Raw genomic sequence first — 24,095 nt, 5'->3', positions numbered from 1 at the left:
GATAGGAGCAACCAAAAGAATGCATAGGAGAGAATGAAGCAGAGAGATAAAGCTGGTAAATAAACTGGTTTTTGAATTGCATTAAAGAGCCAAAGACAGCCTGAGAAGTCCAGCACATGGAAAACTCAACTCAAGCTGGTGAAGCAGGTCATTACAGTAAATATATGCGAAAACTAAAATGTATGGAATACATTACACAAGTGTACAAATGTAGTTCTCTTTATTTCGAAGGCTGCATGGAATGGAAGATCTGTAAATCTGTAAATTCAAAATTGGTGATTCCTTAGGAGAGCTGGCAGGTTTTTAGACTTTTTCAAACTAATGTTCTAATCTCCAAATACAGACATCCTAAGAGAAATTTAATCTCTTGCAGCCAGACCATCCAAATATCAATTTGTCTTATGGACCTTTAGGTGTTTAGCATTTTTTTTTTTTTTACCTTTGCTTTTCCTTCCTATTTTCCTTGAAAATAGAAAATTGCATTTGGCATGGAAATACACAACTCACCAGGGACTGGATTGTCACTTATCTTTATCTGGTAGAGTTGAGAGGCTTAACATATTTTACCTGTTCAAATAAAGCAAGCCTGTATGATATTTATTCCATTGGGTAAGTTCAGAAAAATAGAGGTGTTTTTTTTCAATCTTTGGCTAATCCATTTCCAGGAAATGTTAGGCTCTCCTGAATTGCATTTGGTGGAAGGACTGGCCTTTTGCAGGATATTGTAAGGTCAGGCTAGCTCACCTCCCAATTTTAGAACCCTTATCCAGGCAGGATCTGATAAGCTCATTCATTCTGAGGTATAATTGAACCAAAGGAAAACTAGAGTGGCTTGGTTTTGCGGAAAGAGCCCTCAAGTCTGGATCATAGTCACGAAAGTGTGATTAACCAGCTCTACCCTGTGCGTTTGTGAATTGTGAACCTCATCCGTGAAGTGAGAGAATTGGGCTAGTCCAGCGGTTCTCAACAGGGTGATGTTGGCGCAAACATTCCTGGTTGTCGTAACTGGGGATCCCACTGGCTTCCAGTGGGGAGAGGCCAGGAATGCTGCTCAACATCCTACAATGTACAGGACAGCCTGGCACAGTGCAGAATTATCCAGCCTGAAATGTCAGTAGTGCTGGAGTTGAGAAATCCTGGACTAGACCATTTCTTGGCTCGCTTCCAGCTCCCAAGAATACTATGACTAATGAAGCTCAATGCTACCCCTGCCAAGACATTTTAAGTTCAACCGACAGTGACTAGGTATCTTCTTTTTGTGCCTTAACTAAGAACTTTTCCGTATTTGATTTGTACAAAGGAGGTAAATAAGCCCCGATTTATGGGATTTCCCACATACCATGTAGCCTCTAGCATACCCTTGTTTGTTAAAGGGCATGCATTTTCATTGGCACCAGGTAATTCAGGAAAGTTATGACTTCCCCATCTTCCTATACATTTTGCCCTCATTCTTGTATTTCCCCAATTGTTAGGTTTCAGGAGAATCAACTAAAAAATAATTTTTTTTTTTTAAAGAGAAATTTTTGAACATTAGGCAGTCTGTATGAAAAATGCATGCTGTTGGATGAAGTCATTCCTGATCCTGGGCCTTATTACATTTCTGCAAAATGAGGGCATTGTACAAAATACTTCTGATGGTGCCTTCTTACCCTGAAATTCTGTGTTTATGTTTTTAAATACTATTGGAATATAATAATAAATGTTATTATTAAATATTTAAATATTATTGGATGATATTCCTCATCCTTAGATGATTCAAAAAAGGAAGAAAAGGAGCAAGTGTGGCTCAGGTCATAATGTTTGGAGAGATGGAAAGTCTTGTAATCTACTGTGTAGGTCAAAATCATAACAATTAGTCCCTATTCCCTGGTATGTGGTCCCTGCAGTTCTATGCTTTCCTGATGTTCATGATGAATGGTGTTGCTGCTTCCCTCCATGCTCACTCCTTTCTCTCTACTCCCAGCATTCAACCCTTTAACGTTTGTGCCAGGCTCTGGAACATATATGGGTGACTGTACGGGAAATCGAGCAGACAGTATTCCTGCCCTCATAAAGCTTAGGTTCTAGTGGATTCTACATATTTTGGACCTTGGTCTCTTTCTGTTAATCTTAATCTTCTCTGTAAACTTCTGTAGTTCCTCATGTGAAACTGTCCACTACACACTCAGGCTACACACACAATGGCCCAGTCCTCTGGTCCTCTGATCCTTTAAGGGACTTACTGTGACTGCTGGTTACTGGAGTCTTTGATTCTTCTGCTTCCTGCAAAGGAGAGAAACCATATGATAGAATGCAATAGAAAGAACATAGATTCTGTGTGAGCCTAGGAACTCTGAACTTCAATTTCACCCTAGAAAAAAAATGGGGCTACTCATCCCATTTCTAATAGTACCCATACTGATACCCATTCATGATTACACAAAACAGTCACTGCAAAAGGGCTTTGGACACTTGAAAGGGAACACACATTTGAAATGTTTATTGTTATCATTTCCTTTAAAATCACTATAATTTTGGAAGAAAAGGTTTGACCCCTTGCTAAAGGGTCACCAAATATGTTCTCCTCCCCACTGTTATGAGAAATCACAGAAGTCTCTTTTCTATATTGCTTTTTGATTTCTTCAATACAAGTTGCTCCCCTCTACCAAATACATGTCTGGTGTCAACCTAAGACAAGAATTAAACTATGTGTATAGAAAAACATAAAACTCAGCATTTTAACCCTCTAGTGCCCACTGTGATTGATTATGACATATTTTCTCTTTCTTCTCCCTTGAGCACGTTGCCATCACAGTATCTTCCCAGTGGCATCGGCTCTGTGAGGTTTGCTGTTAGACAACCACAAACGCTAAGCCCTAACTATTCCCAAGCCTATCTTGCAAATTGTATTTGAATCATTTAAAAGCCTTTTGGGGTGAAGGGGATTTGAAAAAGCTAAGCATATGCTATCTCTTTTCATACTTCACATGTTTGCATTTTTTGGTTCAAAGAAGGATTTGAAATAGGTAAGTGTGGCTTTAAGTATGTCTGTTTTTAAAATGCATATGGATTCTTCAGAATTAGGGCTGATAAACAAGAAGTTATGCTATATGTTCAAAATTAAGAGACCTACTTTATCTTGGCTTGATCTTGGTGGAATGTAGATGATTACCATCTCTTCTTGGTAATTTGGGGTTTCTGTGAAGGTATCTGTAAAATGTTGATATGCCTTTGGCTGAAGGAGTCACTGGGTATGATGTACCTTGTAACTGTTCTTGACTTCATGAACAGGGCGTTGTTTTCAACTTGAAACTGTAGCACAAATGCTATCATTCCGATTTTAAATTGTTATAAGCTCCAGGCAGGAAAGGAAGCTGAAAATAAATGCTGCATTTGAAAGTTAAGTGTTGTTCTACCAAAGAGGTAGAAGAAGGGAGAAAGGATGGGGTTAAAGGCTCCAGTAATTTCACCTGGTGATGCTGTGAGTTTCCAAAGGCACAAATCTCTACGTGGTGTGAAGGGGGAACAGCGGGAGCGAAGAGAAAGTGGATTTTCACCCTTTACTTCTAAACCACGGGAAAGGGGGTAACTTTAAAATGCCAGGATGGAATAAAAGAGTCTTAGATGTGCAGGCTTTAATGAATAGAGCCCATAGTGCCTTAAAATGCCCTTTGGTGTTGCAGTGAAAACAGCTTTTGAAGTTAAATAGTTTGACTTGATGGCTGAGCAGAAAGGAGGCTTTTTCTCTGGTGGAGAATGCAGCCGATATGGCTATCGCATTAATTTTCTGATGTCACTGTCAATACTTAATTCTGCAGCGTCTCCAGCTTTCTTAATAAACAGAGCTAAATTAATTTATTCAGTGCATATTGGCTGCAAAATTTTCTCTAATGAACAAAGGTATTATTTGCTTCATAAATTCTTGTGTTCTTTAAGTTTTTCAGGACATGATATTATAATCAACTAAAATAATTCCTTCTTAAAAATCAAGCTCCTAAGTAAAGCTTATTTTATTTTGAAAAATTTGTCCTAAGTATTTTTATATTAAAAAAGACAATTCTCAAGTAAGTGAAAAGCAGTTTAAAGCATTTTATTTAGAAACAACTGTGGTAACATATCTCACTGATAGAAACATGTATGAGACAATTTTATGATCCCTGTCCTTCCCTCAAAAACTAGAATGTTAGAAGATTCATCTATTGGATGCGGAAGTAGGGTAGATGATGTTCATTTCCAGGAATCATTTAGAATAGTGATCTCCAAAGCAGTATCTATCTACCTCAAGATAATTCATTGGGGTGGTGGTGGGGTGCAGGTCAGACATGATAAAGATTTTATTAATGTGTTTTTTTTAAATATAAAATAGGGTTCCCACACACTATTACCTGTGGGCCAGATCTGGTCCACCACCTGTTCCTATAAATAATATTTTATTCGCACTCAACCATACCTATTCATTATGTATCATCTGAGGCTGTTTTCATGCTACCATGGTAGCATGGTAGCATGCGACAGAACATCTGGTTTGCAAAGCCTACTATATATCCTAAGTGGACCCTCACAGGAAAAGTTGGCCACCTCCTGACTTAAAATTATAAGAAATATTTTAAGCTTTGCTGATTTATATGGATTTACATCGGTGTCCTTTGTAAGTCCGAGTGCTAGACAGTCACAACTCATATATATTTTAAGTGAGATTTCCTGGTAACGTGTCAGCTCTCCAGTTTGGTGCAGTGAACAGAGAGCCCTCAGCTGGCTATTCCTTAAACCTTTTATCTTTGATCGAAGTTCATGTGCCTAGTAGGACGTATGATTTATCACATTAACTATTTTTAATTAAAATAATCCACATAAAATGAACAAGTGATTTTGTTTTAAAAAAATCTCCTGCAAAATAATCTGGATTGACTATACCACTACTAATATAGGAATAAATAACAAGAAATGGCAGTGATGATGTCATACCTATATCTAGTAAAAGCTTGTTAACAGGCATATTGTTAATTCATTATTCATATTAATATACCTAGCCCTATATTTATAGTTTTGCCTTGAGTTTTAACTAATAATTGTATTATGGCATCATAAGATATTTACAAAGTAGGCATCCAGGACCTGGTGATGCTGGGCAACTTCAGGAATGTTTAAAGACATGAGGTACTCACTATTATAATGTTTAACATTTTGCTGAAGTCAATGATCAATGTCTTTTTTGAGGAATATTCATAAAGGAAAAATTAAAAACCCAATTTAATTGGAAACATATATATTCTTCCTGCTGCAGAAAACATTGTAAAGTAATACATAGAAAACAATAGAATGGGGGCGCCTGGGTGGCTCAGTCGTTAAGCGTCTGCTGTCAGCTTAGGTCATGATCCCAGAGTCCTGGGATCGAGCCCCACATCTGGCTCCCTGCTCAGCGGGAAGCCTACTTCTCCCTCTCACACTCCCCCTGCTTGTGTTCCCTCTCTCACTGTGTCTCTCTCTGCCAAATAAACAAATAAAATCTTAAAAAAAAAAAAAAAGAAAACAATAGAATGATGACTGAAATTCATTCCTTTGTATCAGATACCATTACAAAGTGCATTAAAAACATCCCTGAATATTTAAAACAGGAAGTAGTGAGCAAATTTTTAAAAAAAAATTTTTTTTTATTTACTTGACAGAGAGAGACACAGCAAGAAAGGGAACACAAGCAGGGGGAGTGGGAGAGGGAGAAGCAGGCTCCCCGCAGAGCATGGAGCCGGAGGTGGGGCTGGATCCCAGGACTCCGGGATCATGACCTGAGCCAAAGGCAGACACTTAATGACTGAGCCACCCAGGCACCCCGGAAGTAGTGAGCAAATTATACTCTATTGCAGTTTTATTATGCAGTTAGATCAAAATACAGATTTAAAATAGTCTCAGTGTATGGAATTTGTGTTCTACACATGAAATATACAAGTGACATTTTGGGGACTTAAAAGAGAAATAAGTCAGAGAAAATGTATTCTTTAAAGTAAGTGACTTCTTTATAATAAAATTACAGTTCTTTGAGAAAGTTGTAAAGGTATAATCAGCAGTAGGATATATAAAATAATTGTGGGTGTGAGGTTGAAGTTACATCAATATCCATAGATAAACTCTGATGACAAGATGTAGATGCACGCGCACACACACTGTCTATAGAGAGGGCCTGTTATATAGATTACATTTATATATCATCAAGATTCCTATATATAGTAATAGAAACATAAAGAAAGATGTGTGTGTGTGTGTTTGTGTGTGTATCTTTATAATAATGAGATAGAGAAGGACCAAGAATATCTTTTGAATCATTTGGAGGTTCTCAAGTTATTTTCTGGCAAAGTATTTTAAAAAGTGACAAACTTCCAGATGCATTATGACTATTTGGCTTTCCTTGCCACCTGTATATTGAGAAATGTGCTTTTCAACAAATTTTTTATTAAAGAGGAAATTCAAAATAAAATTTCTACCTGGAAGAAAAAAAAAAGGTAATGGAACTATTGTCTATTAGAACTTATGAAATACAGTCAAAATAGTCCCTGGAAGAAAACTCATGACTCTAAATATGGTTAATGGATAAATATGAGAATAAAAACAAATGAATTAAATATTTGACTTGGAAAATTGGCTACAGAGAGTGTAGAAATATGAAACATTTTCTGTCTGATTGGTTAGGCCTTAGCCCGGCCGGATTCCCCCATCTAGGGAACCCTCTGTTGCCCCTGGATCACTACAGTCTTGGCTTCTGACATACTCACAATGGGTTCTTGAACCCTCCCAGAAAAGCTGAAGCCAGAACATTAACCAGGGCCTGTTCTGCTCACCTTTTCCTCTCACCTTTTCCTAAGCACTGTCAACTGTCAATTACAATGCTGCCTTTTTCTTACACAGCTAGTCTTTGTGTTTGCTACTCGGTTTTCAGATTAACCACGTTCCACACTGATTAAGAAATGTAATGAGTTGTTGATAAAATAATGAAATCATTGATTGAGAAATAAAACAAAATTAGAATATATTTCAATCTAAAAGCTATCTTTAACGGGCAAATACTAAAAGTGTTCCCTTCAAGGTGCACAATAATGTGACCGTTATTTAATGATATTAGTGGTAGGGACCAATGGAATTAGACAAAAGAAAGGAATTAAAAGTATGAAAACTGGCAAAGAGGAGGTAAATTTATCATACCACTAAGTATTTGGTATTTTGGGTGATATACCTGGAGCTTCCAAGAGAATTAACTGGATGACTATTACATCCGTGGGGTAACTCAGTAATGTGTCTTGGTAGGAAATCCAAAGCATTCATGTACTGACATAGAAATATGCCAAAGCTGTTGTTAAGTAGGGGGTGGGGGGGAACACAAACAAATAAGATGCAGAATGTTGCAAATAGGATGTTATCTTTTTTTTTAAATAATAATGTGTGCTTGTCGTGTGTATGTGTAAAATTATTTGTATTTGTTTGATATGTAAAATAAACACTTGCAGCACAAACAAGAAACTAGTTACCATTTCAAAGTACAGAGGCTTATAATCTCTCATTTCTACAAACTTAAAAGATCTAGAATTATAATTTTCTAATCTACTTAAATTTTCTGAGTTTTTTTAAAGTAAGTTTTGAATCTAATACTTAAAAAAAAAGAAAAGAAAAACATCTACTGATATGGCAAACACATTCAACATACACTTTAGAAAGCCAATCAGTGGTTGAAAAGTACGTGGTATTGGCAAAATGAATTAAATTTACATTAAAAATATTAAGTGTCAGTTTTAAAGTTGAATTTACTTGCTTTGAACAATGTATATTATTTTGTGCTAAATTTCCATTTCACACAAAACCAAATATATTAATTCATTGCTTATGGAGCCGAAAAATGATAGAATACAGTATTGAACTCACAAAAAATATTATATTCCTCTGAAATTTCAGTCATTAATGCATTAAGCATCTACCATATTATGCATCGTACTTGACTCTGAGGCCACAGAGCTGAATAAAGCAGGTTTCATTTTATAAGATTCATGTCCTGAAGGGTTTTACTATAGGATAATCACTATTGATTTATTTCCTTACATTAAAAATTTTAGAAATATAAGAGGTGATATATCTGCAAAAAAGTGGCCCTGTCTTTCATAGATATATACATATAGAGGACCTTTTTGCAGCCTTTTTTTTGTAGGCTCAAGATTTCCCATTGGTGTGGCTTTCTTACCCCCATTCCTGGCCTCATCCTGTGGGTCCTACTTCCTCAAAGTCTTTGGCATTCATCCACTTTCCAGGTTAAAGACCCCTCCTAGGGAAGGCCTCATTCCCTCTCCTCTCTACACTGCAACTCATCTGTGCGCTCTTTCCAGTCTCTCTCCAAAGCCGCACACTGCCTGGAAATGAAGACCGCATACGTTCTCTCCAGACTCACCTCTCCCTGATCCCTTGCGCATACTCAGCCCAACTTGACAACTTACGGTGCCATGAATTAAGCCAACGCTTTGGCCCCGTTGCTTGCACATTGATATCCTCTACAACAGCTTCCCTTGTATCCCCCATTTCTTCCACACCGAATCACATGCACTCTAAAATTAACTTTCGCTGTCACTGTCCTCTTCAACGAAGACCTTTCTAATCTCATCCTATCACCTTTGGGATGAGCGCTCACCTTCCTCAAACATTTCTCCTCTCAATACTTTCAAAAATAACAACCTTGACACCCTTCAGGAGACCCTGCAGGTGCTTGTTTCATTCTGCAGAAAAGGCTGGAGGAGGGAGACTGACAGGAATTATTGAAAGAGACAAACAATACACCATGAAAGCAGGTGTCTTGCGAGGGGCCCAAGTACGAGCAGAGGTTTCCTTCTTACTAGTAAGAGATTCTAAAGTAACGTCTATCATATTTAGACTTAATTCCAAGTGAGCTTGACTTTCGTCCACTAACATGCTCTTTATACCTTTCTTCTCCCCAGGATGTGACAGTTCCTCCCAAGCCTGTTTCTCTCCATCCTTTATATCAGCCTAGACTCTATCCTCCTGCTCAGTCCCTGCTGCCTCCACAGACCCTCTCACATGCTGACTGTCTTACCCCAGGACCCTTCAGTCATTTGTCCTCCTTCTCACTGAGTGATGAACAGGGGAATTCTCATACCCTGTTTAGCGGCAACACATACAATAAGGTGAGAATTCCCTGCTGAGGTGGGAATTGTTCTTTGCTGGGAAGCTTCTTTATGCTTAACTTTTAAAACTTGAGCATAGAGGAAACATATATATTAAGAATATTAAATATTTGTGTTAAAGCCCATGACCTTACAAAAAGATAGTAATTAACCTTGAGAAGTTATTCATTTTTGCTTTCAAAGTCATTTCCTGATTTGCATTCCTCATTGTTTAATGTTCTAACCCCAAGGTGGAAATCTCAAGAAATTTTCCGAAACCTTACAAGATAGCATTATTAATTTATCTTTGAGTCTCAGTTCAACGTTCTTTAAAAAGCTTCTCTAAATTATAATGCCTTAATGAGGAGGCACTTACTGTTGCAGTCAACGAGCAAAGAAATCCTTAGAATTTCTACAAATATCTGTAAAATAGTATTAACATCTCATTTTACTTTATTTTATTTTTTATTTTAGTATTGTTGGCACAATGTTACATTAGCTTCAGGTGTACAACATAGTGATTCAACAAGTTTATACCTTATGCTATTAACATTTTATTTTAAAATGTGTCTATTTGCCTCATAATATATAGTGATGGGATATGTAAAATGAGGTATTAATTACCCTAAAGAAAAAATAATATTATATATATATCTTATATAGTAAATACTTTAATATATTAATATTTTTATTATATTTTTACATTTATGATATAACATATATAATTATTTAAAATATTTTAATATTTATATAAATTATATATATTTATATATTAAATATATATTTTTAAGTGAAAAAAGTAAAGTTGGCTTTGGAATGCAATCATAAATGTTCTATTAGAAGCAAGCAGTTAATAATACCACATAAGGCTTACAAGTGCCCTTTGTTCTTCTGAGCATTACCATAAGGTCATGCTGGCTATTACAGACTCTCAGATTCTGAAAATTTCACAAAAGAATTGATTAGTTAAACTCAACTTGCAATTAATTTTTTTAACTGAAAATCTAGTTTAAAAACATTTATTTTGGGGCGCCTGGGTGGCTCAGTTGGTTAAGCGACTGCCTTCGGCTCAGGTCATGATCCTGGAGTCCCTGGATCGAGTCCCGCATCGGGCTCCCTGCTCGGCAGGGAGTCTGCTTCTCCCTCTGACCCTCCCCCCTCTCATGTGCTTGCTCTCTCTCATTCTCTCTCTCTCAAATAAATAAATAAAAAATCTTAAAAAAAAAACAAAAAACATTTATTTTGCCAATTCTCTATATCTAATGGAATACACCTTTGTACTTGGAAACTGGTAAAGGCCAGAATCAAAATGTTCTAGAATGTGGTTGTACAATATCCCTTGGGCCCTGAAATGTTTTTTTGAGGAAATGCTCATAAACTCAGTCTAAAGACAGTCGTCTAAAAAATGAACATTATTATGTGAAGAATATTTTATTTTTCATATTTAATAGCATCTATCATGACTGATCAACCTGAATTAAACCTTTAAAATATCCATTTTCTGTAAACAGAATGTTTCTGGGCAAAGTTCAGGATGACAGTCTTATGATTTTTGTTTCTTACTCTTGGATTAGAAAAAAGAAGCATTTCAGGGAAAGTATAACATTTTAAATGATTTTATGTTATTTGAAATTCTTCCTGATTTAATCCTTGCCAACATATATGAAATCCATTTAGCTATTAAATAAAGTTAGTGATTCTGAGAATAACATAACCATATTCTTATAAATTGTCATCTATGAGAGGGTTATAATTGTGTTTTATAAATATCAATTACATTAAATAGCTTATTTTTTGAAATTTTGGTGGTACTTTCTAGAACCATTCAGCATTCACAGAGGTTCAAGGATAGAGTCAGTATTTCATCCATATTTTAATCTGTACTTGGTCAGGTTGTGAAGAACAATATATAAAAGTGATTTGAGGTTGGACAACTATTTTCAGTTTACACAATCTTCATAATATATTTTGTCTTTCAGAGTCTGAGATTTATTGATACTGAATAAAGAAACATTCATATCAGAAATAATAATAATAGTAATGTAAGACAGTATTTCTTAATGGAAGATTCAGAACACTCAATAGTCTTGTACTTAAACTGCTCCCATTAAAATATACAGATTACCCGATTTGATATCTATGTCTACAAACCTTGTGTTATAAATATAGGGCTGGTAGCATATCGGGTTTCAAGACTTGTCTTTTTTTATTTGAAATAGTTTCTTGTCTGAAATTGTAAAACATAATCTGCCATCTAAATTAACTTCTCTCCAATACCCTAACATCATTGCCAGACATGGTTTATAGCTTTACCTACTAGGCTCATCTCCAAATTCAAATCTTCCTATAATTCCCCTAGAGAACCACACTGAACTTGACTTAACTATCTTTGATGGTCCCTCATTAACTGGGGCTATAGAAGGTGTTTAACAGGTTTTATTATTCTTCTGTTGAATCTGTAGTGTGTGTTCTTCTCTTCTAAATCTTCATCAGACTCTGTGTGTCCTGTATCTTTACCTTAATCCCTACCCTCTTCTCTTACTTTCAAGGTAGAGCTCTATCATATGATGTCATATCATATGTGATGATGCTCAGGTACTTTCCTTTCCATCTTGTAATAAATCAGGAGATCCTTTTTTTCTTCAGGTCTCATGAAGGGAGTTATTACTGTTCCTTCTTTCTTTAATCCTTCAAAGTAATATAGCCCTATGGTTAAAAGCATGATGTCTCTAGACAGTCAGTCTAAGTTCATTTCTTGACCCCACTCCTTCCAGATGGTGATTTTGGGTAAGTCATTTAGGCTCTGCATGCCTCCATTTATTCACCTGTAAAAGGAGGATGACAATAGTACCCACCCTACTAGAGTATTATGAGATTAGGATGTAGTAATATGTAAAAAGCAGGTAGGATAGTGCCTGGAATATTACAGGAATCATATAAGAGTTAGATCTTATTATTAATAAGTCTTTCTGGAGTGCCATTCCCAGCATTCTTTTGAATCACTTGTCCTTTTTGTGTTGGACCCCTCCTCTTTGCAGAAACCTCAAAAAAAAAAAAAAAAAAAGATGGAATGAACTCGTCTCCATCCTTTTCCTTGATAGTGCTGCAAGCCTAGTAATTTCAAGACTTTGTCTCTCTCAAAGTGATCAATAGCCATTATCTCCATTCTCCCTCTATAAACTCATGCTTTAACCCATTCTTGAGAGCATTCTGTCTTTTTGCCTCAACCACTCTATTGAGATTGCTCTCTCAAGGTAAACTGGTTGTCAGCAAACTCAGCTGAATTTCCTCAGTCCTCCGTCTCTTTTATCCCTTACAACAACTGACAACAGTTGATCATGCATTCTTGAATCTCCTCCTCACCTTGCTCTTGCGATCATATGTCCATTCCGACTCCCTGACTGCTCCTTCTTTGTTTTCTTTCTGGACACTTCTTCCTCTTCTCTCTAATGGCCTCCTGTCAGATACTCACCCACTCACAGACTTTTGTGATTACCTTAGTACTGATAATTCTCAAATCCACATTTCCAATTCTGTTTCTCCTCTGAGATCTGGTTTTATATCTTTAGCTGCTCACTTGTCAGTTCCCCTAGGATATCATATTGTCACCTCAAACTCGTCATTCATTTTGCCTCCAACTAGTTCTGTTCTGGCTTTCCTACTTCTGTCATTAATACCACAGTTCTCAGTCCTCAAACTCAAACTTGATTCAGCAATTATGCTTTTTCTGCTTTGTCCTCATAGCTAGTCATTCATCAAATTGAATGGATTCTTCCTTTGTTATGCCTGTCATGTTGTTATCTCTCACTATTCTTTATTATTATTCTACTTTACTTAAACCAAACGACTTATTTTCCTCCAGGCATGCCTGGGGAATTTTTTACTGTTTAACTTGCTCATGCATTCTCCTCATATAAAATACCTTCCTTCTTTTCACCTTCCTTATGCAAAGCAAACCATTCTCATCCTTTATGACCCAGTCAAATTATCCCTGCTCCTCTGTGAAGTTTTCCCACTCATCAACATTCAAAGTGATGTTTTTCTCCTGTGCCGAGGTATCTCATACATATTACAGGTCATCTTGTATGTGTTTGTTGTGATTATCCTAGTGTCCATGTAGGGTGTGACGTGCTTAATATGATATTTTTCACATTGTAAGCATAGCAATAAATATGTGTTCATGATGACTAAATCCTAAAATGACCCAGGCTATTCACTAGGAGCCCAAAATGCTTGAATATTTAAGGTTATTTCCATCTTAAGTAGAAATGAAATAGAGTCAATTTATGGATTTATCAGTACATTGAATACAGTTTCAGTCAGTTGAGAATCTCCCTTTTTTCTGGGGTTGCATGCAGTTTCCAGTGAGCTCGTGGAATGCTTCAGCATAGCAGCATAGGTGGGGTGCGGATGGGGAGGCAGTAGACATCTGATCTTTCTTTGCCATATGTGGGCTCTGGTATCCACCAGGGTATCCTCAGTCCTATCTGGTATATGACCATCAGTCATATAATCCACTGCTGCATCCTTCTTTCTTCCTCTGCATGGCATGCCCTGATTGACTCTAGGTTAGCTACTTCTGAGCCCCTCAAGCCTATATGGGAAAACACAGTTACCTCCATGCTGGGAGCAGATCAATTTTTGTGAGGCCCTCTCAAAACCATCAACTTAGATCCTCTACATATCCTTCACCACGCTTCTTTTCCTGCCCCCCTATTTGTAGAAAACTCTAGGAGTCCATCCTTATGAATTTGCCTACCCACTAAAATGTATTTGTAACCCTGAAATCAATACTCACTGCCCTTTTGTGGTCATTTGCGGACATGTGAGAAACAGTGAAATGTGATTGGCCTGTGCACGTGTTCCCAGCTGAGGTGAACAAGGTGATGTTCTGCCTTCTTGTTTGAACTCTCATGCTGTAAGCAATCATTCTTGTCATGGTCCATCGAGTACCACATGTTTTGTGTATTTGTGTTTTATCTTGGGGGTTTCACTATTCAAAATGGCCTCTCAGGCATAGTGCTGAAGTTCTGTCTGGTGCTCTAAACACAAGAGGGCTACAATGTGCCTCACAGAGAAAATATACATGTCAGGTAAGCTTCCTTTTGGCATGAGTTACAGGGCTGTTGGCCGGTAGCTTCAATGTTAATGAACCAATGATGTATATTAAATAAGGTGTCTTTAAACAGAAAGACACATCTAACAAGACTGTGATTAATCGATGAAAAAGTAATCGGACTCGCAGGAACTTAATCTTATATTTCATCTTGGAGCAATGGTTCAGGACTTGCTAACTCCATGTTTGCAGTGACTTTATAGAACATAACTACTGTAAATAAGGAGAATCAATTGTACCTTTGTTTTGGTTTTGCTGAGAAGAGGATTCATATATAAGTAGTTAATTTGGGAGGTGGTTCCAGGAAACACCAGTGAAGGAAGTGGGGAACTTGCCCTCTAATAAAGGGCAAGTCACCAGGTGGGAAATTAGAGCTTGAGTTTACTGGGGAATTCTAGGAGCCAATGCGGACAAGTCAGAGTTAGGCAATTTGAGGTGGGGGGCGGGGAATCCTGCTAGCCTTTATTTGAGGGCTGTGCTTGGGGGAGAGGAACATTCATCCCCATAAAGAGCGCTCAGGCAAAGAGAAACCTTGTGAAATTCACAGGCTGGTAGTTAAATGTCAAGGCCTGAGATGACATAGGCAGGACAGTAATTTGTATTATATCTATTCACAACTTCTATGTTTATGATCTAAATTTGAGGTTCAGGATCCTGCAAATCAAAACTTGGGCTAGCAGAGCGCAGGAGAATTTTTTTTATTTTGGACATATTATGCCCTGGGCCATGTATAATGCCTGAAACAATAAAGGGTACAGAGGAATTACAAGTCTGGCTGTGGGTGTGTGTGTGTATTGTGGGGGGTTACGATTTTAAAATTGTGTCTCATCCGGAGTCATTTTGATGTAAGAAAGATGTTAGGGTTTGAAGCCGATGGCCAAGAAAGAATTCTTGAGATGCCTTTGGTGCAAAAAGGTGGTTTTCTTAAAGCACAGAGACAGGACCCATGAGCAGAAAGAACTGCACTGGGGTCATGAGGAGTGGTACATTATATACTTTCAAATCAGGAAGGGGTTAGAGATAGTGTAGGTCTCTAAGGACTTTTGGAAGCAAGGTTTCCAGGACCTTGAGAGGGCTAGCTATTGTTAGGAAAATGTCATTTATTACCGTCTAATAAAACTTTAGTCATGAGACCCTTCAGATGTATATCAGTGGGCCATATGCTTGGGGGATGATTGCCAACATGTATCTTGGGTGGGGTAGAGATAAAGGAAGTTTCCAAAGGAATTTTTACATGTTAAAGTAGACTCTCAGGATTCTGGGGGTTAGGCTAGGATTGTCTTTTGCCCTTAGCACAGCATTAACATGGAGGCAGTTGAGTCCCTAGAGGAAGGTCACTTTGCCTGTTTCAAGGACCTGTCTCTAGGTAGTAAGGAAATTAAATAATTTTTCTTCTGCCTTTGTTTCCCACATCAATTTTACCAATTCCCCCCCCCATTTTGTAATTCATATAGAAATGTTTATCTTCAATAAAGTACCATGCACAACATACCTGTCAGTGTCTAAGTCAAAGACTAGTGGATCCGCCCTCTGTTTTTGAGAATTCAGTTCATTTGGAAAGATTCCTTTTCCTAAGCACCACTTAGATGTTGCCACAGGAGTCTCAACTACTTACTGTCTGGGCCACAGGTAAGGAGACAAACCTGCATGTAATGTGCAGAAGTGAAGGTTGATCTCCCTCCATAACCTTTTTTTCTTTCCTGCATCCTCTGCCTCATTTCTTCTGTCTCATACTCCCATCATCTCTGAGGCACAGCTGTCTTTTTAAGTCAAACCCAAATTCCAGTTCTTCTGGCTTACTTTCACTTTCCCACTGAAGCATTCAGCTTTCTGTACTTTTTCCTCTTTTCTTATCCCAGCTACATTTTCTACCTTGTATTTAGCACAACCACAGGCCAGGTGGACAGGATGTTCTCTCTACTGTTTTCTCCCCCGAGTCTCTATTCCGCCTGATTTGCACAGCAACAAACAAGAAAACCCACGCCAGGCCTATGAATAGGGCCAAGAGGAGGGAGAAGTAAGCCTTCACAGACGGGGCTGACTTCTGATGTGCTGGCAGGAGCGAGGCTGGGATTTCCTACTCAGAAGGCTCTATTTACAGTGAAAGCTTGCGAGGTTGTATGCGTAAGAATAGCATCTTTATAGACAGAGAGACCGCTTTGAATCCCCAGGAGAACACTGACAGCCATTCTGAGGACATCTTCTCTTTCAGTTTTCAAAAAATTACATTATTCGGAGGCCTTGTTTGTGACGGTGCAGCCATTTTTATTTCACTTTTGGTTTCTAAAATGCATTATCCTTGTGCCTTGTTTGCAGCCATTTACCATGTTCTTGTATTTCTAGTCTGCTCTTGTCTCATCCAAGAGATAAGTGTGGCCAGTTTCTTTACATAGGAATCCTCCCATTGGCTCCGCTGCCATTAAATTCTACTGTATATTTTCTACGCAAGCATTGGGGCTACCTAGCTTTTTCTAACATGTTCAATTTAAGTATTATCTCTGGAGTAGACCTTTGAAAAATAGCTTTCACCCATGAGCAGGAGAGAGTTAATTATTTATCTCCCACCTCCATTCTTCCTGCCCGGAACCCCTCCGGCCCTGATCGCTCCCATTTGCAGATCCCAGGCTGTGATCAGGAGGACTAGAGGTCAGGGCAAGACTTTAGTAGGACTTTCATGGAGAGAGGAAAACGTATATTCCCTGTGTAAGACGACCTGAGTTCTGATCTGTCCTGGACATTTTTGTAAAAGTGTATCCATATGTGTTTTTCCACTGTTTTGGGGAAAAAAATTTACTTTTAAAAATAGTTTTTTGAAAACAAATATTTTATGGATCTACCAATGTTAACAAACCACTTGGTAATACATATTTTAATATTATATGATTTCAATTATTTCCGTGCCCCTTGTCATTATTAAAGTGTCCAGTTTGATCAGTGAAGTAGACTTATAGTTGCTTTACCCATAGTGAAATGCAACAAAGGTTCATCCACAGCCTCTATTGCTGAATTAATTTTGTTGAATAAATTCTTTTATGTCCATGTTTAGAAAAGTAATCCAAACTCTTGCTTTAGTTTCCTTATTTATAAAATAGCAATAAAAATCGAATCTTTAGGTGTGCCTGGCTGGCTCAGTGGGTCGAGCATGAAGCCGTTGATCACCAGGTCCTGAGTTCAAGCCCCACTTGGGTGCAGAGATTACTTAAGGAAATTAAAAAAAAAAAAAAGTTAAAAAAAGTAGAATCTCTATCATAGGCTTTTTACCAAGATCGAGTGAAACTTTCATGTTCCAACTTAAGTACCCAGTTTTATATATTTTTCAGCATGCTATCTGTTTGTAGAATTTTGGTGCTGGAGTGAAGAAGCAGTCCATAGATATAACTAGGAGAACCTTAATCTCATCTGAAATGGCTTTGTTCCTTTTATTACAACCTATTCATTCCTTTCATGCTTTCAAATTTATTCACATATGTATTTGCTTTACCTCTGATTTCTCACTCCCCTTTCCTTTCTCCCCATAGTCAACTATACTATTTTTTCATCTGTTTGAATATTTTCTTCCAAATGTTGCATTATTATTTTGTGTACATATAATTTCATTTACAGAAATGATTTTGTTAACACACTTCACTCTTTTTCCATGGATTTATTTTTCCTCTGGAATAGTAGGATATTGCCAATCACCAATTATAATCAAGTACTTTTTAATGTCAGTATAATTTTTCTTTGTTAATTTATTTTTCATAATGAAGTTTATTTTCTTGCTAAATCATTACAGAATTTAAAAGACAAAAGAGGAAACATTTGCTACCAATGGGAAAGCTTTGAAGAGGTAAAAACTTTAAGATTTTATTTATTTAGGAGAGAGAGAGAGAGTGCACAAGTGGGCAGAGGGGCAGAGGGAAAGGGAGAAACAGACGTTGGGCTGAGCAGGGAGCCTAAGCCTATGATGAGGGTGGGGGGAAGGCTTGACCCCAGGAACTCAGGGCTGGATCCCAGGACCCTGGGATCATGACCTGAGCCAAAGGCAGATGCTCAATGGACTGAGCCACCCAGGGGCCCCGAGGTTTCCTCATCTGTCGACTTGATTATAATTGGTGATTTCTCATATAAAACTTTTTCAAGTAAAGGGAAACACAAGCATTAAATGGTATATATAGTATCTTAGGTCACAGGTTTTTTGTTTTTTTTCTTTCCCCTTAATTAAAAAAAAGTCATAAAATCTTAGGTTGAGTTCTTAATTAAAATTATTCCCATGTGCTTGTAACATTTACAATTGGGCTGAGTGTTTATATAGCCAGCATTCATGGACTTATTGAATCAGAAAGTACATTTTTTTTCCAGTACACTACTTCGATTATTAAAAGTCATTTCTCTTTGAAAAAGTACCGAAGCTGCCAACATGTACTTTCTTATGATTTACTTTTTAAGAAATTAAAGTGCCTTTTTCATAAAATGAGATTTTAGAACATGCCAATCCTTTATATTAGAATTATGTTTTTGCTAAGGAAGCTGAAACATTTAACTTGAAATGTATCTTATCTTTACAATACGTCAACAGAGTATTTACTGATGGGTTTTAATGAGCCTCTTTTGCAAGCAGCTGCTCTTGAGATTACAGATTAAGAATAAAGAGGAAATATAACTTGTCTGCAATGACAAAGTGAGAGGGAAGTGAGCACAATGGAGATATTTTCAGTCCAATTCCATCCATTATTTGTGTTTTCTAGGTAAAGGGTCACTCCACTTATAATAAGCCAAGGGCAAGATGTCTGTTAGAATAGGGTGGGGACCTTTTTAGCCATATGTATGATGAATGAGAAATACACACTTTAGGGAATGGGGAGGGTGGAACACCTAAATGTAATAGACAGTGAACTCACTGGGAGATTTGAGCTCTATTGTCTTTTGTTTTCACATCATGGAGTATTGGGGGTTGGCAATGGACTCTCGAACCTCTCTGATGAAGTTTCCTGGTGGTGAGGTACTATATGAATGAGCTAGGAAGACAGAAGAAAGTATATCCAGGATCAGTAGGTAGGAAGGTTTCCACCATAAACTGGCTTTAGCCTATTCCTAGGTCATGAGCATACATCCTTTAAGGCTTTTGGAGAGCTCACCCTATAAATGTTGGCTTTTCTCACTTTGTTTTTCTCCATTTGTTCTCCTCCTTATTTATTTTCAGATTCAGTGTATTTGTAAAGTTTATATTGTTTCCATTATTGGGAATATCTTAACTAGTAGTATCATTGCATGGCTACTCAGAAAATCGACTCTCTGAATCTACAGAAATGCAATAAATGAATTAACTTTTTAATATTATAGGCATGTTTCCAATGTGGGTTAGCTCATCTGAAAGGAGAATTTTTTTTCTTTTTGAGGTTTCTTCTGATATTTTAACAGAGATTAATCAACAGAAGTTACGGCAGATTGTGATTTAGCTGGAGAAGGGAAAATATAAGTATTCTAAACTTCACCTACTGGTTCAAAGGCTGAGAGGGCTTTGAAATTTAAAAAAATTGTTTTTCTAATGTAAGCTGTAAATATTTGGATCTAAAGATGTGAAAACTCTTTTACAGATGTATTTCAAGAATAAAGCAACACTCCTTTGAGATAAGCAGTTTACAATTGCACATAGCTTCAAAATGAGAAAATGAACACCAAGTTAAGTGGTTTGGTTCAAGGTTACAAAAACCTTGTCTAACTAACAGCCCAATTCCCTACCAGTAACAAGAAGCATAGACTTTGCAACTTTTTATTCCAACATGAAGTCTTGGAACCCTGGAGCCTGGAAGTTGATACATTATTTATTTCACAAAGATTTACTAAGTATCCCTTAGGTGTCTCTGTGGGCCTTCCTCTGAAATCAGGTACAGGGAAATGTAAGGGGCCTTGGCCAGCTATATTCTTCTCTACTTGGGAAAAGCAGAAATTAAATATGCAAAAAAATCCATTACTTAATGATAATTGTGGCAACTGCCATGTAGAAGACAACTGAGTAGTTATGAGTTATAGAAGTCCTGATGTAGTCTGATGAATCAGGAAGGACTTCATGAGGCCATGATGTCTGAGCCGAGGTCTGAAAAGAAGCTGTTTGGGGGCCTGCTGTCCACTCCAGTGAGAGGGAATAGCAGCAGGAAGCTTGTCAGGTGGGAAAGAAAAGGGACAGGACAAGCACGAGCAAATGAAAGCAGGCAAGCAGGCCAGAGTATTGAAGAAGCAAGTGGGACCGGGAACTACCATTTGAAGTTAGCAAGAAGTAAGACTGCCAGACAGCTTTGCATCCCTGGGGGCCCTGGGTTAGCAGGATTTGTGAGAAGAAAGCAGGGTGTGAGTTGAGGGGTCACAGACATTTTGTAAGAAAGAAATTCATATTTGGAAAAAGTCAGCAAACATTCCAGTTTATTTTTATTTTATTACTTTTTAAATTTAATGTTTTAAAATGTATATTTTAAATTCTGGTATGATTAGCATACAGTGTTGTATTAGTTTTGGGTGTACACTATAGTGATTCAACAACTCTATACACTGCTCGGTGCTCCTCATGGTTAAGTGGACTCTTAATCCCCTTCACCTGTTTCACCCATCCCCCACCAACCTCCCCTCCAGCGACCACCAGTTCTCTAATTTTGAGAGTCTGGGTTTTTTGTTTGTCTCGTTTTTTCTTTGTTTTGTGTCTTAAATTCCACATATGAGTGAAGTCATATGGTATTTGTCTTTCTCCAACTAATTTCACTTAGAATTATACCCTCTAGATCCAACCGTGTTGTCGCAAGTAACATGCCACTCACTTCACAGACAGCATTTCATTTACATTTCAAAACAGTCAGAAAGTAGGTTTTAATCTCTTTATTTCACATACAAAGAAACTGAGGCTCAGAGAGTGTAAATAATTTGTCCGTGATTCCAGCAAACTAGCTTCAAAGCTGGTGCTTAAAATCAAAGAAATAGCATCACCACCTTCGCCAACCACCACCATCCTGGAATCACAGACTTGTGTCTGGTCCAACAACAATGCCTTATAGGCCGGGACTGGAACTAACCTCGCTGAGGTCATCCGACTTCCTTCAGTCGACAGATGAGGAAACTGGAGACTGACGATGCAAAGTGACACACCCAAGAGCACGGTTGTGAGTTATGGGAAGAGCCTGGGTTTATCATGAAGTCCACAGTGCTCCTCACCTTGCAACCCCAGGCTGCAGCCATTTTCTGCAGCCACGGTTCCAAAGGTTAGTGGTTAAGAGAACCACTGTACGTCTAACACTTTGACAGACTGGCAGCCACATTTACTGAAAGAAGTCATCTTGAATTTTGGACTCAAAACTTCCTTTTCTCCTCTTCATTAATAATATCTGTTTTTGTTCCATCGACATAATTAGAAATCCTTCTGTGTGAATAAACCAAGGTAATTTATTTTCTATCATCACAGAGATAAACCACCTGGCTCTCAATTCTGAAACTCTTCTGACAACTTTGGGAGTTCATGGGAATTGGATAACTGTTCGGGTACTGTAGAATAGAAAACCTTTGAGGTGGGTGGAATAGGAGAAAAAGCCAACTCAGAATTGGTTTTTAATGTTTTTAGATTTTTCAGGAAACCAAAACAGGGGCACTGTTTACCTATGCCAAATTGTTTTCAGAATGGATGATTTGTATAATATGTTCATAAAGAACATTCTGTTCAAAATGGGTAAATGCAAATTAATTGGGCTTTTGACATTAAAAAATGAATGCCGGTGAGTAGATACTTTTAAGAGAAGCAATTCTGAAAACTGAAGTATCAATCATATTTTGTTGGGTTCTCCACTAGAGGGCAAAAAGAACATTTCAACACAATAGATGCCTTAATGACAGGCTGGCATTTGAAACCAGCCATGTTTCAGGTTATCTAATTGCCAGTCATCATTCTTAAAATGTACTTAATGTAATCACAAACAGTTGACTTTTAGATTTCTTCCAGGAAACTGAGAACAATCAGTTTTTATATCCCTGTCCCTGAGCTCATTTGTTGTCACCTAGCTGAAATTTTTCATTATAACACTTTTAATAAGATCATCTGCAAAATTACGAATTTGCTAATTGGAAAGAAATGTGCAGTAGGAGGCAGGGTGCATGGCATTTTTTAGTGAAGAAAAGTATACTTGGAGAACGATGATTTTTGAAGCTCTTGTAAAATAACATGCTGGCCCCTTAGAATTTATTGCCCATGCTTGTGTTTTTATAGGCATAAAGAAAATAAATGGCCATCAGTTTGCACCTTGTTTAGGGGGAGGCACAAAGGAAAAATGAGCTTATATTTCATAGCACTCAGCCTCCCCCGTCCCTTCCCTAGTGCATGGTATCTAGATCAGGTTCTTTGGAAGCAGAGCCTGAGACAAGGGTTCAGGTGTTTGTGATTTATTGAGGGCGTGCTCTTCAGAAAAACTTTCTATGAGAGGAGTGAACACTAATAGAAAAGGGCTGAGAGCAGAGCAAATGTGTTCCCAGGTAGCAGTCAGCCTTGTCCTAATTCACAGGGGAGAAGGGAGCGTAAGTTGCAAAGTTATCCACCCTTGAGGAAAAGGTGCTGACTTTTGATAGCCCTGTCGGTCAGTCTTTGGTTGTGGGCCATGATGTGGGAGAGCATCAAGAAACTCAGTTCAGGATGCTCTCCTCAGTTGAGGGTGATGGTCTGTAGAAGGAGGCAGCTGTCGGCCCAGAAATATAATAAAAACCCTGATGGAGGCATTCATCTATGTAAATTGAGTCCTTGTAAATTGAGTCTCTCTCTATATATGTGTGTGTATATAAACGTGTGTGTTTATATATATATGTGTATATGTATGTGTTTATAAACATACATATGTTTACCTTTGAGCACAGTTGTTTATCTAAACATCCTTTAATGCTATAACTTATTTTTTAAAATGTCTTTTGTATGAGGTTGATCCACATGAAATCACCATTATTCAACAGTTATTATTCAAGTTAGTCAATGGTTCTTGACCTACAAAAGCATAAATTTTATCAGTTTTATATAGTTCAGCCTACTTGCTTGTCTCATTGCTTTATTTTGTTATCCTTTTACTTATTCAGTGTAACAAAAGCCATATATACCATGTGGTATTTACATAGTGAAGGAGTCTTTTATTTTGAAACTTCAGGACAGAATGTTCCTATGTGGTTTCATCTTGCTTAATATAACCACTGTTTTACTCCTTTCACTAAAATGAGCATAACATTTTTTCAGATTTTTAAATTTGTTGAAGTTTACCCATGTGTGACTGATTTGATACAACTCAGACATTTCTTTTACAGCCATGAAATAATAATACCCATTTGCCCTCAATAAGCCATATGTTCCATATGTTCTGTGAATCAAATAGAAATCTTTTGCGGAAGAAATGACTGTGGGGTTGGAACCCTCCTCAGGTTGGTTAAAACACTATCTTAGTTCTTTTGAGGCATTAAGATGAAGTATAAGACCTCTCCTTTGCTCTCAAAGAATTAGAGGTCAACCACTAATCTCAATACTTTGTATCACTAAGAATATATGTTTGGGGCCCCTGGGTGGCTCAGTTTGTTAAGCGTCTGGCTTTTGATTTTGGTTCAGGTCATGATCTTGGGGTTGTGGAATCAAACCCATGTTGGGCTCTGTGCTCAGCAGGGAGTCTGCTTGAGATTCTCTCTCTCCCTGTGCCCCTCCCCCCTCTCTCAAATAAATAAATATATTTTTTAAAAAGGATATATGTTTATGATGGTCATATCTTCCTGTTCATTGACTTTTTTTTTTACTAGTATATAATGTCTTTTCTCGTCCCTTATAATTTTTTTTTTCTTAAGGTCCATTTTTAAAGATAATAACATTACTATTC

General features: G+C 37.5%; 1 protein-coding gene across 5 annotated transcripts in view; it reads left to right on the top strand.

Annotated features, from left to right (window-relative positions):
• MLIP (muscular LMNA interacting protein) overlaps positions 1 to 24,095 on the top strand; it is a 137,708-nt gene that overhangs the window by 93,858 nt on the left and 19,755 nt on the right. For 3 of the 5 annotated variants that reach the window (XM_078055227.1, XM_078055223.1, XM_078055222.1), the window contains one exon: positions 8,943 to 9,149. The exons of the other annotated variants lie outside the window; for them this stretch is intronic. In XM_078055227.1, coding sequence (XP_077911353.1) covers positions 8,943 to 9,149 — 207 coding nt within the window. The remainder of the gene's footprint in view (positions 1 to 8,942; positions 9,150 to 24,095) is intronic. 5 annotated transcript variants of the gene reach the window in all.

This window comes from Halichoerus grypus, chromosome 9 (genome assembly GCF_964656455.1).
Source record: "Halichoerus grypus chromosome 9, mHalGry1.hap1.1, whole genome shotgun sequence".
Taxonomy (NCBI): Eukaryota; Metazoa; Chordata; class Mammalia; order Carnivora; family Phocidae; genus Halichoerus; species Halichoerus grypus.
The sequence above is the reverse complement of the archived record's forward strand: the minus strand, read 5'-3'. Positions and strand labels throughout refer to the sequence as shown.